The following is a 17,510-nucleotide window of genomic DNA, read 5'->3' on the forward strand; positions in this document are numbered from 1 at the left end:
TAGATAATTCCTGCCTATCCTGCCTTTAAGAATTGCAGAATAAGATGACACTGTTCAGGGATTTGAACATATTAAATCAACATATGTCATACATGGTATTTGACATTTCATCAAACATAAAAACAAATGTGATACAAAAAATCACTTCATGCCATGGTGCATGCTGGGAAAAGACTGGCATCCAATAGATGTGTATATGTATGTGTGAGTGTGTCTGTATATCTGTAAAGCCCCATTCACACAGCACTTTGGTCCCAGATAATTTCCGTAAAATTGGCAGAGAGGCTTCTGTGTAAACACAAACACGTCCCGTAAATGTTCTTGGATCGATCCCGTAAAGAGGACCTAGTAACATTGCCGTAACACTTACAAACCACATCCTGGCATGCCGTAGTGAGGACGCACGTGTCATTGCAACAAGAAGTTATGGTTCAGCTCTTTGACACAGAAATTTAACTGCAGATCAACATTCACAACGAGAAATGTCAGCAAACTGGACTGAAGCAGACTGAGATCAGGGAACTCGTCACTATTCGTGCTAAAACTGAGATCATTTACCAGCATGACAGAACAGCGCATCATGCCCTTCCTATGATCTTAAACAAAAATCAAACTTCAGACGCTGTGTAAAAACCTACAAAGTGTAGGACTTTAAATATGTCACATGTCTTTAGGAGTTCTTTACGGTATGTGGGTGAATGCATGCACAGATTCCGGAAAATCATTGGCCGTATAAATGAACCAAAAATCAAACGATCCTGGACACATTTTCCATATATTTACTGTAATCTCTGTGTGAAAAGGGCTTAAGTTTACATACACATACATGCAAACGCATACATTCTGTACACAGTACAAAATCTCTGCATTTGTGGCTTCATTGAATATAGATTAACCCTAGACCTTACTAGCTGCATTTCCATTTCCCTTCAAATTGCACAAAAATTGACATTGCTAAATAAAATACAGCCAATGGAAAACGTTGCTTTCGCAAAAACTCGCAAAAATGTATTCCAAAAAAGTTTTTACACTAGCATTAGGTCGTTTTTCTTTTTGAGGTGTATTTTGCAAAACTTTAATGAAAACAGTTTATTCACATTTGCAGGTCACCTGCTGTAAGTCACATAATTATTATTTGAAGATGACGTGGTATGTAAACAACCTCCCAGAAACATCTCGATGCATATCTGCTCCCAAGTATAACAGACTTTCCTTGCCAATAATGGATAATACTCCTACATATCTTTAGATTTAAAATGATGTACTATTACCTCCAAGAAACACCTATATGTTGCCCCTCCTAGGTACAGTGGCAAGAAAAAGTATGTGAACCCCTAGGAATAAACTGGTTTTCTACAGTGATTTGCCATAAAATGTGATCTGATCCTCATCTAGGTCACAACAATAAACAAACACGATGTGCATAAGCTCATAAGACATAAATAATTCCAGTTTCTTGTGTCTTTTTTGGAAACACCCATTAAACATTCACAGTGCTGGAGGAAAATGTAAGTGAGCCCTTGGACTAATTACTTTATTGAAAGCTTTTTTTGTCAGAAGCTGGCAAACTGGATTCCAATTAATAAAATGAGTTTAAATGTGTGGTTTAGTGCAGCTTTGATTGATATTAAGACACTCACACATTTTAAGATTGCTGTCCTTAAAAAGCATCAGCTCTTCTGAACCATGCTCTTATAAAGATATCTGATCAAGAGATGTTGCACTCCATAAGGCTGAAAAGGGATACAAAACAATCTCAAAATGTTTAGACCTCCATCAGTCTACACTTAGACAAATTGTCTATAAATGGAGACAGTTAAATACTGTAGCTACCCTTCCTAGAAGGGGGCGCACAGTCAAGATGACTCCTAAGACACCATGCAGAATACTCAATGAAGTAAAGAAGAACCCACGAGTAACAGCTAAAGGCTTGAAGACATCATTGGAACGGGCACACAGCTCTGTTCCTGAGTCTACCATACGCAAGTCTTTGGACAGGCACAAGACACAAGAAACTGGAATTATTTGTGTGTTGTCACCTTATGCGCATTGTGTTTGTCTATTGTTGTGACCTAGATGAGGTTCAGATCACATTTTATGGCAAATCACAGTAGAAAACCAGTTTATTCCTAGGGGTTCACATAATTGTTCTTGCCACTGTATAAGGGGCTTTCCTTTGGGATAAATGTTTGGATAATACTCTTACGTCTCCTTCGATTAAAAATATGGCCTATTACGGTGGATGCGATATTAGTAATCCTGCCAACATCAGTCGACGTGATGTTTAGAATGACTTGAGGGTAAACTATGTTTCAGTCGTATCATCGGTTAATGTTTTTTGACATTTAGAAAATAAAGCTAAAGTTTTGCGCAAATCTGTAATGGAAAAGCAACTACTGTGTTTTCTTTGCTAGGTTCAGCTGCACTAATGTAAAGTTCTGCCATATACATAAATAACTACATCATTTTGATCCTTTTTGCTCACAGACACCTAAAAACTTTTATGTAAGTTCAACATGATATATTTATGATGGCTCAGGGCCTTCCTCAAGAATTTAGTATCAAAGCGATATATGGAAGGACTCTTTTGGCTTTAAAGGTAAATATAGTCGACAGACTGTCATTGAAGGGTATACGGGTTTTTTATTATTCTATGCAAAACAAATCTATGCCACCAAGCTGAGGATCATGTAAAATTGATACAGCCTGCTATCAAAGGAAAGATCCGGTAACTTCAGAGCTTTTGCTTAAATCCACAGACATTGAGCTCTGTGAATTGGCAGTTGATGGAAACAGTATACAGTGAGGATAAATTTGATTTTCCTTCATGAATATTAGCACTCTTCTCCTCGCTTTCTCTTTCACATATACACATTTCCTCAATTTTTCTTTCATTTACCAGATAGTTTTGTCTAAACTTTGTACAAGTGAAAGAAGATACAAGCAATTTATCGTAAAGAAGCTAATATTAGTTGTTCAGCCACAACAAATTTAGTGTACACCAGAATACTATAAAGCCAGAGCAGAAGTGTAATTGCAAAGCAATATTGGTTTTTATTTATTATATATATATTTTTAAATAGAAAATGTTATGAGTCACTTTAACATGTGTGATCTGGTGGAGAATGGTTGCTTAAACCCTTAAATCCATTACAAGACCCAGGAAAACTTTCCTAGTTGTTCAACGCAACAAAATCCTACATTTAAAATGTTTGAAAATCAGATGTGCGGCTGTTTTTTATGAATAAACTGGCCTTAAAATAATGATCATATTATGCTTTGTCAAATCATATACTGTAGACTGTGAGAAAAGAGAAACCGATTATGTCCATATATTTTAGTCAAATATCTTTTAATCCCCTATAGATGCCATTGTATGTATTACATTTACTATACAACGTTGGGCCAGCACCCAGTGCTAAAAGAGGTTGACCATCATTTGTAATGTATGTGTTTAGTGCACGAGAGTGTCTGGAAGATATAAAAAGTGCATGTTTGAGAGCTCTGTCAAAAAACTGAAATAAGGGGGAGAAGAGGCTTGACTTGTGCTCTCTACTCACCCCTATATTCAAACTTAGGGTGTCTGACCTAAATTCGTTCTACCTCATCTGCCTAGATGTTTGTTTAGCCTTCTGGGCAAACACTTAGAGAAATGTTTGAAGCAGAAAAAAAGAATATTTGTGAATATTTCACATTCTGAAAGCAAAAATGAATATGAGTAGACGTCTAGTGCCCTCTAGTGGAGTTCCCGTCTTGCATTCTTCCAACTGTGAAGCCATTAGTCCTGCGTTCGTCTGCGCAGATTTTCCCATACCATCTTAGAAAGTTATTACCGGACAGTAAATCCACAGCTTGCACTGTAAATCAAAACTGCTTTGACGTCAACATAAAAGCAGCAGCGACAAACAGAGAAGATGTGCCAGGAAAGAAATGACTGACCCAGACTTTACTGTCATGTCTTTATATGCTATGGCAACAGATTCAGTGAAATCTGCTCTGAATCTGGCTGTTTCTGAATCTGCTCCGAATCTGGCTCTTGTAAGCAACAGGCCTCTCTCTGTGTTTCAGGTTTTTCCTTCAGTAACATAGACGCAACATAGAATTCGACAGCGTTACTAAAGGCTGCCGTGATGGCACCAATATTGCACAAACAAACCCCACCCAATTTCGGAGTTATGAGACGATCTTTGATGATTTTCAAATGAAAGTTTATAAAGGGCTTTAACTGTTTTCAGAGTTTGCAAAGGATTGCGGAATGGATGTGTTTGGTGCCGCTCTGGGGAATGCAAGGCAAATTAGAAACGTGTGAGCTTTTTAGAAATAAACTCCTTATTTGTACTCTTTTCATTCATAGTCACTCTCCTTTGACTCATGAATACTGTATTTAAAGCCAAGGTGATGTGACCCTGTTTACACCTGGTATTAACATCTGTTTGGAACATCCGCCAGGAGAGTCACGTTGTTGTTTACATTTGGTAAAAGCATGAGTACCAATTGAATTACCTGTTATTATTTGGAATAAAAAAAATTATATGTGAGAAACACTGCGAAATTCTGTAAAGTTGCATCTTTCTTCGAGATTTGCACAAACATTAAAGAGCAAAGTTTAAAACCGTTTCAGTGCAGACAGCTGACTGGGTGGACTACTGTTTGGGATGTAATTTAACCTATGCTGGGTTGTTTCCACCAAAAATGATGGGTTGTTTTAACCCATTGTTGGTTTAAAATATAACCATTCTTTATACAGGGTTCCCACGGGTCCTTAAAATCCTTGAAAGTTCGTGAATCTGGGGGGGAAAATTCAAGGCCCTGGGAAGTTTTTGAAAATATGCATACATAGATACAGGTCATTGAAAGTGCTTGAATCTATTTCATGCAAGAAGTTTCCTGAAAAAAAAATCCATATTTTTCCCTGTGTGTGTGTAGGATAATATCGTAAAAATTCTAGACTTTTTAAGCACACATGCTAAACTGTTCACTTTAAATGCTTATATCTTCTGTATGCGAATGTTGATTGATACCAAAATGCTTTTTTGCATAGTTGTGTTTGACAAATGAAACGTCTTGGGTTACGTATGTAACTGTTGTTCCCTGAGAAGGGAACGAGACGTTGCGTTTCCCTTGCCCCATACTTTCTGCATCCCTGTAATGCCGTCTTTGGCAATATTTCAGATAGCGACATACTTCCTGGCTCCCGCGTCACCATGTCTTTGTCGTTAAGCCTCCCCATTGGTTGAATTTGATATACACATTCAGACGCACTTATCCCTGGAGGCGTCCCCAAAGTGTCAATCGCAGTGACGCAGCGCGAGTTCCCTCGAAAGGGAACTGTAACAATGTATCTTAAAAGGTAACACGATGTAACCTTGCTCTCACTGGAAATGTGTCTCCACATTAGTCCTTGAATTTGAGGGTATTGGACCTGGAAAGTCCTTAAAAGGTCCTTGAATTTGAAGTTGACTAAGATGTGGGAACCCAGTTTATAGTACACTAAATTCTGTCCATTCAGCTGAAAATTCAAACTCCGTTCCGCAGAAAGATTTTTATTAACTTAGTTTTATATTTGTTTGATTATTAATGTAAACGTTTAAGGGACATCTAAAAACACATGTTAAACACAAGCTTTTCTTTGTTCCTTCAAAAGCATTCGAGAGGTTGCGCGTCTTCCGTTGCTACGCAACCATGAGCCGCACTCTCCGTGACATTGAGGATAACAGAATGTGTGATCAGATTGCACCTCACCTCAATCATTTCATTGTACCATGTGATCAGTTAATCTGGTCGGGACTTTGGCGTGTTCGTGCAGAGAACAGTTGTATCTTGGGGGTTACTCAGCTGTTAGTCAGAGAAGAGCTGCTGAGGGGTTCGTTAGTTCAAGGCACAGCTTTTACTGGCGACACCTCATAAGGAGTGCGAGCGGGAGATGTACTGCAACGTATTTAACTACGGATGAGGAAAAAGCCATCAGGTGCCCGGGTTATGAAAAGAGGAAAGATGGGGAGAAACGTGCAAAAGATAAAAGGAGCCTATGCATGCAGCTCACTCATCTCAATATGAGGTGTATAATGAAGTATATCTAATATATCATTATGTTGCTTGCAATGTTGTTACACATAGACCAGTGATATTAATGTTTCCAGAGATGAAACATAATCAAGTCAATACTGTGACTTTAAAGGATTAGTCAATTTTCTTTAAAAAAATCCAGGGCCCGTATTCATAAAGATTCTAAGAGTCCTCTCAGAAAACTCTTAATTTAGCTTAAAAACTTTTACAGTTGTAAAGGACTCTAAACGATCCCAAACGACGCATAAGGGTTTTATCTAGTGAAACGATTGTCATTTTTGACAAGAAAAATAAAAAATATGCACTTTTAAACCACAACTTCTCGTCTATCTCCGGTCCTGTGATGCACCAGCGCGACCTCACGTAATTGCGTAGTGATGTAGAAAGGGCACGTGTTACATATATGAAACGCACATTTGTGGACCATTTTAAACGATAAACTGACACAAAGACATTAATTAGTATCATTCCACATACAACAACTTTGGAACGGTCTTCTTTCTCCACACTTGTAAACACTGGGGCGTAGTTTCGCATACATCATCCATGACCTCTTTACGTGATGATGTATTGCGTGAGGTCGTGCTGGCGCATCACACGACCGGAGATAGACGAGAAGTTGTGGTTTAAAAGTGCATAATTAATTTTTCTTGTCAAAAATGACAATCATTTTGCTAGATAAGACCCTTATGCCCCGTTTGGGATCGTTTAGAGTCCTTTGAAAAAAACTGTTAAGTGTTGGTGTCCACTAAAGTCCATTAAAATGAGAAAAATCCTAGAATGTTTTCCTCAAAAAACATAATTTCTTTCTCGACTGAACAAGAAAAGACATTTTGGATGACATGGCGGTGAGTAAATTATCTGGATTTTTTAAAAAAGAAAATGGACTAATCCTTTAAAAAATCAAAAGCGAAATACATTTTTTGGTGGCACTATAATAGCTAAATTTTTTGGTGGCAAAAAATGTAGCTATTATAGTTTATAAATGTATCTAGAAATTACATTTGTTAGTTTAGTGCAAGGTTTTAATAGAAAAAGGTAATTAAGATGAGGTTAAGAAAAGATTTACTTACTTTAATAAAATAATGTATAATAAAAAAGACTGAAATCACACCTTATATTTTTAAGTTTTATTGTGTGTTGAATAATATAATAAAAAAATGCAGTACATATGCAAAAATATTGTGTTTTTATTAAAAAAATTATGTTAATAGCTCTGCGGCCCTCCGACAAGATGTCCATCATACAAATAGCCCCAAGCCAGTTTGAGTTTTAGATCCCTGCTCTAGACCGTCATATCTATAGTCCTGTTGGATCTCGCCATGGTGGCAATGCAGTGTTAATCATGAGGCCATTGGCACAGCAAAAGTGATGGCTTACAGCATTGCCACACATGCATGAAAGGTGTTTGAAAACAGTGCTGAATGGCTTTGCCAAGAACACAGGCAGCCAAAGAGGACAGCTGTGGCCTGAAGTACTTACACATAGTGAGATGTGTCTGGGCCATTGAATCCAGAACAGGAAATATTTGTGCATCATATTTTGTCATGCAAAATCTCTCTTTCTCTCTCACACACACAAACACACACACACACATACACTTAAAGAGAAAGTCCTCTTATAATTGATCACACTCCGATGATTTCACCATCCTTTGCTGTAATTGCTTTGCTGGAGAGGAGGGAGGGAGGTAGAAGATTCTTTTATATGAAATATCGAAATAACAAATCCACGGCTCGGGGTGGACATTAAGAAGAGGAATGCGAGCGGAAAGTCATCAGCTGGCCCGTGGCCCGGCATTCGTGGCTGAGGAAAAGCCTGCAGTCATCGGAAAGTGGACGTATTTACTGCCGTGCCTCTCGCGGAACGAAATCGAGAGTGAAAAATGACTTTGTTTGTGAATCAGAGAGTAGCTAATCAGATAGCTTCTTTCTCATACCATTGCTCACTATATTCACTTTATACCCCCAACCCTTTTTGCCCTCAGGGTTTTGAGGACAGAGATACACCTGTCACACCCATTTGGATGCTTTTTTGTGCTATTTTACTGAGATCTATTTAGCGTTTGTTGTTAATAAAATGCAAATTTACAATCTAACATGTCAGACGCACTCAAATGGTTTTGCATCTGAACTCTTCATATGGACCTCTTGATTTTCTCTGAGTGTCTTTTCATCTGTCTCTGTCTTTTTATCACTGTAAATTAAGAATATGTTCTCATTATTTGGGGTTGAAGGTTATTGCGTCTGGCATCCAACATCTCTTGCTATCAGAACTTGAATTATGTTCTGAAATGAATCTATCACAGCTGCCTTTTTCCACATCTTGCGTTGCCTGAGCATGTACATTATGTAAGACTTTTTCTGTGTGTGTGTGTTTGATTTCAGAACACTCTGGAGACCTGCAACATATGTAGTAAGCCCATAATGGAGCGTATCCTACGGGCGACTGGAAAGGCCTACCATCCTCATTGTTTTACCTGCGTGGTGTGCCATCGAAGTCTGGACGGCATTCCTTTTACCGTGGACGCCTCCAACCATATCCATTGCATCGAAGACTTCCACAAGTATGACACAAGCATTCTTGATACCTACACATACATATTGCATCCGAGGTGCTTTGATCTGTTCCAACGACACACTTTTTCATTAAGTCCTTTAAAAGTCAAATTTCCCATTCTAATGCTATTATTTAAAATGAATGATGTAGGTTTGTGCTAGCCTCCAGTCTGGTGTTACAGAAAGCCGCTAAATAGAAAGCAGCTTTTCTGTGTCTGTTAAGGAATTGAAAGGTTTCAGAGGAAATCAGAAGTTGATTGTGTAAATGTAATCATGACAGAAATGCCATTGTGTCGAGGAACAGTTGGACCAAACCTAGACTGTACTCATTGTTACAACTGTGGTTTATTTTTACCACAATCTGCTAAACTTCCTCCATTTCGTTGCTGGTTGGTACAACCCAATGAAGAAGTTTGGTCACCTGACTGGGTTTCGCTTTGTGTACACATCCCCACTACCTCTCTCTTTCGTTATCCCTGTTCCTGTCCTTGTGCTTGTAAAATGCAGAACAACCTAATGTATTCATTTTGAAGCTTTCTCTTCAAAATCTGTTCAAATGAGTTTCTCTGAAAGCCCTCAAAGTAACGCTAGTTTTTTATTGTCTAGTTCATTTTACATGTCTTCAAATGTGTAAATGGGATCAAATTTTTCGTTTAAGTGCTTAATGTTAAGTCTTTTCAGGCTTCACATGGCCCATTGCATGTGTTTATATCCAAATAACTAAATGTTCCAGAGATCATTCAGTTCTAATCTTCCTCTCCTCCCTCTTTCCAGGAAATTTGCTCCACGTTGCTCTGTGTGTAAAGAGGCCATAATGCCGGCTCCTGGCCAGGAGGAGACCGTGCGTATTGTTGCCTTGGACCGTGACTTTCATGTGCAGTGTTATCGGTGTGAGGTGAGGAAATTAACTTGTATTGTAGGAATCCAATCAGTAAATCCATGTAGTTTTAATTTTTCCAGTACACAAGTTTCATTTTGCTGGATAGTGTCCTTTTTCCAAAATGCTTTAAGATGTTAATTTCATAAAAAAAAAACTATTCAGTTGACAGTTGTCAGTGTCAAAAAAATAGACATTTAAGGGTTAACGTTAGGGCAGCACACAGCACTCCATGATATATATATATACACCCTGCTGTTTTGCAGGTTCTCCCACTTGGAGATTATGGAGGGGTCTGAAGTTGTCATCGTGGTTGCATGACCACTGTGAGAGACATAATCTGTTGTCCTGTCCCATGTGCTGAAAAACACCACCAAAGCATGATGCTACCACCCCCATGCTTCACAGTAGGGATGGTGTTCATGGGATGGTACTCATCATTCTTCTTCCTCCAAATACATTTAGTGGAATTATGACCAAAAAGTTATATTTTGGTCTCATCTGACCACATGACTTTCCCCCATGACTCCTCTGGATCATCCAAATGGTCATTGGCAAAATTAAGATGGGCCTGGACATGTGCTGGTTTAAGCAGGGGAACCTTCCGTGCCTTGCATGATTTCAAACCATGACGTATTACCAACAGTAACCTTGGAAACGATGGTCCCAGCTCTTTTCAGGTCATTGACCAGCTCCTCCCGTGTAGTTCTGGGCTGATTTCTCACCTTTCTTAGGATCATTGAGACCTCACGAGATGAGATCTTGCATGGAGCCCCAGTCTAAGGGAAATTGACAGTCATGTTTAGCTTCTTCAATTTTCTAATGATTGCTCCAACAGTGGATCTTTTTTCACCAAGCTGCTTGGCAACTTCCCCGTAGCCCTTTCCAGCCTTGTGGAGATGTACGATTTTGTCTGTAGTGTTTCTGGACAGCTCTTTGGTATTGGCCATGTTAGTAGTTGGATTCTTTCTGATTGTATGGGGTGGACAGGTGTCTTTATGCAGCTAACGACCTCAAACAGGTGCATCTAATTTAGGATAATAAATGGAGTGAAGGTGGACATTTTAAAGGCTGACTAAAATGTCTTTGAGGGTCAGAATTCTAGCTGATAGACAGGTGTTCAAAAACTTATTTGCAGCTGTATCATACAAATAAATAGTTTAAAAAATCATACATTGTGATTTCTGGATTTTTTTTTTTATGTCTCTCACAGTGGACATGCACCTGCAGTGACGGTTTCGGACCCCTTCATGATTTCTGGGTGGGAGAACTTGCAAAATAACAGGGTGTTCAAATACTTATTTTCCTTTTTTTGTATATATATACTGTATATATATATATATATATATATATATATATATATATATATATATATATATACATGTATATATATATATATATATATATATATATATATATATACATATATATATATATACATATATATACTGTATATATATATATATATATATATATATATATATATATATATATATATATATATATATATATACATTCTTTATTTAGTTGAGTGCAGTCTGCAAGCACCATCTTTGATTTTCCCCTTGTGTACATCCAAAGCCCCTTCCTATACACAAACGTTTGTGTGAATTTTATATTGACTTTGATTCTTTACAAATAATGTATTGTTTTGAATGTATGCACAACATAGGACTGTGGCGGTCTTCTCTCTGAGGGCGATAATCAGGGTTGCTACCCTCTGGATGGACACGTTCTCTGCAAAAACTGCAACACCAGTCGCATCCAGGCCCTCACTGCCAAGGCCACGACTGACCTCTGAGTCACACGCATACAGGATATGCGCGCAGATTTCTAATATCCCTGCAGATGCCGAGAATCACCATATCCTGTCACGTCACTGCACACACATATTTATGCCACGAAATACCAAATACACATGCACGCAAAAATCTGTCATTCCACTTAAAAGGCCGAAATCTCGTATTGAAATTGCACTCATTTATTCGGAGTAAAAGTATCCCTTTGTATTAGCAGATGTGTATTCATTGAGGCTGCTTTCGAGCATGTTACATATATAGAGCTAGGCAGTGTTTTAAATGCTTACTTATGCAAGATTCTTTAACTTTAAGATTTTCCCAGAGCTGTGGCTTGTTGCGAAATCATTGAAAATCATTGAGTCTACCTCTGAAAAGGGACCATTCTGTCCAGTCACTATGCATTCCATACAGTATGTATCCCACATGTGATAAACAGTCGATTTTATTATTGACTCTGCAACGTTTTAAAGTCGTATTGTCACCTTTATACACAGAAGTGAGATTTGTTGAAATGTACGTCCACACTGAGCTACTAATTAAAACTGTCCACACAATGTTATACGCCATTATACAAATACACATTCATTGAAATGGCTTTTCAGAGCTTTTTCTAATAATACAGATGCCAGTAATTTATCATTACCATTAAAGGTGCAGGGTGTAATTTTTAGAAGGATATTTTGACAGAAATGCAAAATAATATACAAAACTATATAATCGGTTGTGTATAAAGACCTTTCATAATGAACCGTTACGTGTTTATTGCCTTAGAATGAGACGTTTTTATCTACATATACCGAGGGTCCCCTTACATGGAAGTCGCCATTTTGTCCCTTTTTTTACTAAGTTGTCTCCGATAACATGTTTGTCCGGTGGCAGCTACTGTAGCTTCTCTATGTGATTAAAAAACAAGGGCTAAGCAGTGGACTGAGCCATTGGTTGCAATCCACCAGCACCTCACCACTAGATGCCGCTAAAATTTACACACTGCACCTTTAATCTAACACGTTAAATGTAAATGTAATGTTAAAATGTCCTAACGTCTTATAATGGTTAAAACTTTCATGTTTTTTGCAAGGTACACAACTTTATTCTCAGCACAGGTAGAGTACATATGGTATAAACACCACATTTGTTAATACAATGGGCCCTATTTTAACAATCTAAACGCATGGTCTGAAGCGCATGGCACAGGTGCAGTTAGGGCATGTCCAAATCTACTTTTTCTAGTTTAAACGCAGAAGAAATGGTTGACATGGTCCAAAAGGGTTCATAAATCAAGTAAAAAAGAAATATATCTGGGCTTAAAGCTTTTTATGTAGTTTGGTGTTTTTGTTTTTAATTGTGCTCAGTTATTGCATTTATTTGAATATCATAAGTAACATTTGGTGGTCTGGAGAATAAATGTTTGTATTGTCATAAATGCACAGTGAATTGTGAAATACCTACAGTGACTGTCATAGCAGAGAATAATTTGATATTATATTGAAATTCCCAGGAAAATGATCTTAAATTATGTTTACAGTGTGACAATCAGGGCTTGAAAGGCAGTAAAAGAATTGATCGGAGACTTTAAGGGCTGTACGAGACGCAGCACAATGAGCAATATTTGAAATTGTGAATTTTTCAATGCTGGGTTGTTTCAGCCCACGCTTGGATTAAATATGGGGAAATCCAACACAATCTCATGGCAATTCATACGCATTTTACCAGGTAGCTAATTTGTACCATATTTGCTTTCACCACTGTGACATTGGGTTTAGGGGCGGGGTTTCATTTTTGTTTGTTTTTCCTAATAATAGTATGTTTTTGTACGATTCATTTCATACAAAGACAACTAGTAAAATAGGTAAGGATTTTCACGAGATCAGGCAAATCCAACTTTAGATAAATCCAAATTTAATCAACGATTGAGTTTGGCCATATATGACCCAACCATGTGTTGAAACAACCCAGTATTTTTTTAGACTGTAGTATTTTAGTTACAAAAGATAGAGGTGAGATAGACAAGAAAGTATTATTAAAAAAAAATAGGACGATATAAAGAATTGATAAGAATTTTGCTTTCGTAATTTTGTAAATGGATGAAATCAATATGCAAGTTCCTTCTTTGTTGCATTGACACTTTACTAAAATGATATGCATTTTTTCTATTTAATAAGAAAGTGTAGGAGCACATCGAAAATAAATATCTACAAAGTACCATCGTAAATTTCGAGGTTTATATATATATATGCATACTGAATATAATTACCCGTTATGGGCCCCTCATGATTTATTATGGTATGGTGTGTTCAATGAAATGCATCGTAGCTTTAAGTCATTAGAGTTTCAATAGTGCATCAGTATATGCTATATACTGTATAGTATTTGTACAGTATATACTTCCTTTTCTAAGTACCTTTTCTATATTTGCTGTGCCTTTTTCAGTCTGTGTGAAACTGAGGTGTTTTGTGTGAATGCATACACAGATGTTTGCAACTGATGCTTTGTGTTTGTTGCTGCAACATAAAGTTATAATGATCTAGACTTCACACTACCTAGAGGCTATGCATTTATGCTACTTGAACTGATTTTTTTTTTTTCATTTCTTGAGAAAGACCAAATTAAAACTTAAATAGAAATTTTAATGTACAATGTCTTAAGAAAATAACTAGAGTGTTATGATGAGAGGATCATTGCTGTTTTGCTGTATTACAGGCTGTCCTGTATTTGTTTTGCTTTATTACATATTCTAAATGCCCAAATCACATTGTTTTCATATTGCTGATAGATTAGTTTCAGTTTCATTTGAAGTAAGGCTTTTATCTGCCAAGCATCCTTTGGCCATTTGTATGTTGTTTAAGTGTTTAATCAGGATGCAATTTATAATGTAAAACACAGTGGGTACACATTGTCTTTAGTTTCACATAATGCAAATTTGTGAGCATTACAATAGCAATAAACTGAAATAAGGCTTTTGTTGTGAAATATGCAGAATAATAACATTTAGGTGTCACGTGAGTAGAAATATCTGAGTTACGGTAAATGTATAGGAGTGCTGATGATAAGAGCAGTTGATCTGTCATTTGACTTCTACTTGTGAAAGAAATTAATCTGTGCCCGTACTTGGACTTGTTCTTGCGCCCTGATGTTTTACAGACTCCTCTATTATTAATAAACCTTTTAAAAACTCCACAGTGGCTATTTGGTTATTTCTGTTGCAAGTGATTTTCCCTTAAATCCAGACTTTTATAAGGCTTTTTGAGTTTAGTGCTTGAAAATGTTACTGTTAATTCACATGTCTGCTCTTTGCACCACATGACACGTTTCCCAGGTAACAGATGCTTTCAACTGTATTCTTCACAGACCTTAAAGAAATGATGTGCGATGATTCAACATAGGGGTGGGCGATATGACCAAAATCTTCTATCACGATAGGATTAATTTTATATCATGATAACGATATGTATCACGGTAGAGGTTTTTTTATGTTTTAATAAGGTTTAAATCTTTAATACCATAGAAATGTTCATACTTCTCACAAAAAACATATACAAGCATAGAAAGAAGATAAAAAGCAAACAAAACTCAAGCTCTCTGAAGATAAACAGTCATATAAGAATGATAATAAATAATTATGCATGTATGTATAAGCCTATACATATTTTTATTTAAGGTAGAAAAGTGATTTAATCAGGAGCAGTGAGAGATTTTCTCTCAATGCTGTTGGATTAACACGAGTGACAGACGGGAGCAAAATTAGGTAACTTCCCCTTTAAGACCAACGTCCAGATCCAATACACTGTCACACATGCGCTTTCTGTTTTAGCTGTTTACTTTCTCTTAAGACCTGACTGGTCGTGTTTATGAGGATGCTTGCAAAGACGGGAATTTTGACGCATATATGTATTTAAGGCCAATAAAGCGGGAAAAATGCTGGCGAGCTTAATGAGCAGCAGTCGCGCGACTTGCGCGTTCCTCACAGACAGAAAAAGCAGCGGCTGCGCGACTTGTCCGCTCCTGACACACAGAAAGAACGCACGCATACAGATCTGTTGTCTGTGTTTCAATGGCTTAAAATAACTTGTTTTAAAACTGCAGTGCTTAAATACGTGTACAAACGTTACGTTTTCGTGACCACGCGCACAGGAGCGTGACGTGGGCACGTAACCTCGATAGAAACGATTGTCCAAAATCTCTACCGGTTGACAATTTTCTACCGGTTAATTATGTCTACCGGTTTATCGCCCACCCCTAATTCAACAGTACTTGCTTACATTCAGAATATTCTTACTGATATTTGAGAAATAATCAGCACAGAATCACTATTTAGATTAACACACAATACATTTTTCTTCTTCATTCTCTTAGTATTTACTAAATGAAAGTAGTGGCATGTAAAGTTGATTTTAATACCAGAACGGAGGTTAATAGAGTTGTTAAAATAATTTAAAGACCCAAAGCAGAACATTTTTCAAAACCCCTTCGGGACTTGATTTAATCTTTTCAATTTGTCATCTGTGTTCCAGGAATCGGCAATAAGCCACACGCCATTTTTATTCTTTCCAGATTGATTCCAGATAGCAGCAATCCAAAATGAAGTAGCTAAAGCGACCCCATGTGAATTGAGGGGATTTAATAATTGTTTCAAACACATGAAGATTACAAAACCCTTGGGTGTTTGTTTTGGGTGGTTTGTTTGAGAAGTAAAGAATGGGTTCATTTGTGACCTCCCCACGGCAAAATCTCATTCAAGCAACATTATGACATCACATATTTGATCTCACTGTTCATGGTTTGAAATAAAGATTTCCTTATGTCTTATTTTCCTTTTAAATCATATAATTTATAAAAATAACCTTTAGGAGGTAACGTGGGATGAAAGTAACAAAGCGATTTTCTCTGAGCCCTTTTAACCTTTACTGTACATCCCAAACTATAAAAGCATCTTTACCACACAAACCCTTGACAGAGCTGACACATATTGCGTTATTTACTCACCGTTTTCCGCGCGTAGATCCAGAAAGGTGTTTTCAACCATGAAAAGTAAATTCCTAAAGCAGTCATTTTTTCTTATAACGCGTTGTGTTTCACGTTTTGTCTCTTTATTTTAATCGATGTTTTGTTGATAAGTTTTGTGAATATAAATGAATAAAAACAATAAAATCAACGTCGTCATTAATATTTAATGCTCGTTTAGCCGATTGCGCTTTTTGCTATTTCTGTGTTGCTAGCGGAGGACGTGCAAAGTTATTTGGTGTTTACCTCTTATTATGTTTGATTGAAGTTTGCATTTGCTGAAATATATTTTTGCTTCAAGTTCACTACTGTTTAGTACTGTTCACTTGAATGCTTCCTTTTTAAATCATAAAGACCTTTCTGTTTGGTTTATGACATCAACATTAACCTATTAATCATATTAATATGTTGTAGGGGGGAGCTGAAAACTTTCCCAAACACATGTTTATAGGTTCAAAAATAGTGTCAGTTGTAGTTGCCTGCAAAGTATGCAGGTATGACTTTTTGTCAATATCGCACACCCCTATAGGCTGCATAAATGCGCAACGAGGTAAGCTATTATTATAGTAATAACTTATTTTACACTTTTATGTGCATGCCCAGTTACGTGATTGGTCAAGTTTCATGCGTTTATGGTTGTGTATAGTGTGGATGAAGATTCTTTTTAAAATGCCAGTATAAACGAGGATTTTAAAATGCCGTTTTAAAACGCAAATGCTCTAATGTAAACAGGGCCTCAGTCCTTGGTTGCAATTTCGAGGATCCTCGACATTGGAACAGTCCTTCGAGGGAGAAACAGATTCTGTCTGAACCAATACTAACTGTAAACGACCTTCACAATCTTTAACCAAATGCACTGCTTTATAGCTTTCTTCTGCCATCCTACACTCTTAAAAATAAAGGTCGAACACATTCAATGACATTAAATCGGGCCTAATGATTAGAGTCAGGCTTGTAACCCAAAATATGCGGTTTCGAGTTTGAGATTGCAACTGAGGTCCCCCAATGCTCCCCAGCTGATTGATACATCACATTTGAATGCAAATGCATGCACGTTAGTTGATCATTGGTTCTCTCATGTCTTGTGACTATGTAGTCACGAGACTCGCAAAAACCACTAACTGTCACAATCCTACTTTCACGTTTGAGTGAACGGTTCCGTTAAAAGTTTATAAACCACTGCATATATAAGAGCCACCCAACTGCTAG

The 17,510-nt window shown here is 37.2% G+C and overlaps 1 protein-coding gene across 2 annotated transcripts in view; it reads left to right on the plus strand.

Moving 5' to 3' along the window:
* lpp (LIM domain containing preferred translocation partner in lipoma) overlaps positions 1–14,477 on the plus strand; it is a 220,647-nt gene extending 206,170 nt beyond the window's left edge. For both annotated transcript variants that reach the window (XM_073870155.1, XM_055213457.2), the window contains exons 9-11: positions 8,454–8,632; positions 9,399–9,519; positions 11,174–14,477. In XM_073870155.1, the coding sequence (XP_073726256.1) occupies positions 8,454–8,632; positions 9,399–9,519; positions 11,174–11,302 (429 nt within the window). In that variant the 3' untranslated portion in view covers positions 11,303–14,477. The remainder of the gene's footprint in view (positions 1–8,453; positions 8,633–9,398; positions 9,520–11,173) is intronic.
* Positions 14,478–17,510: the final 3,033 nt, after the last annotated feature.

This window comes from Misgurnus anguillicaudatus, chromosome 8 (assembly GCF_027580225.2).
Source record: "Misgurnus anguillicaudatus chromosome 8, ASM2758022v2, whole genome shotgun sequence".
Classification (NCBI taxonomy): Eukaryota; Metazoa; Chordata; class Actinopteri; order Cypriniformes; family Cobitidae; genus Misgurnus; species Misgurnus anguillicaudatus.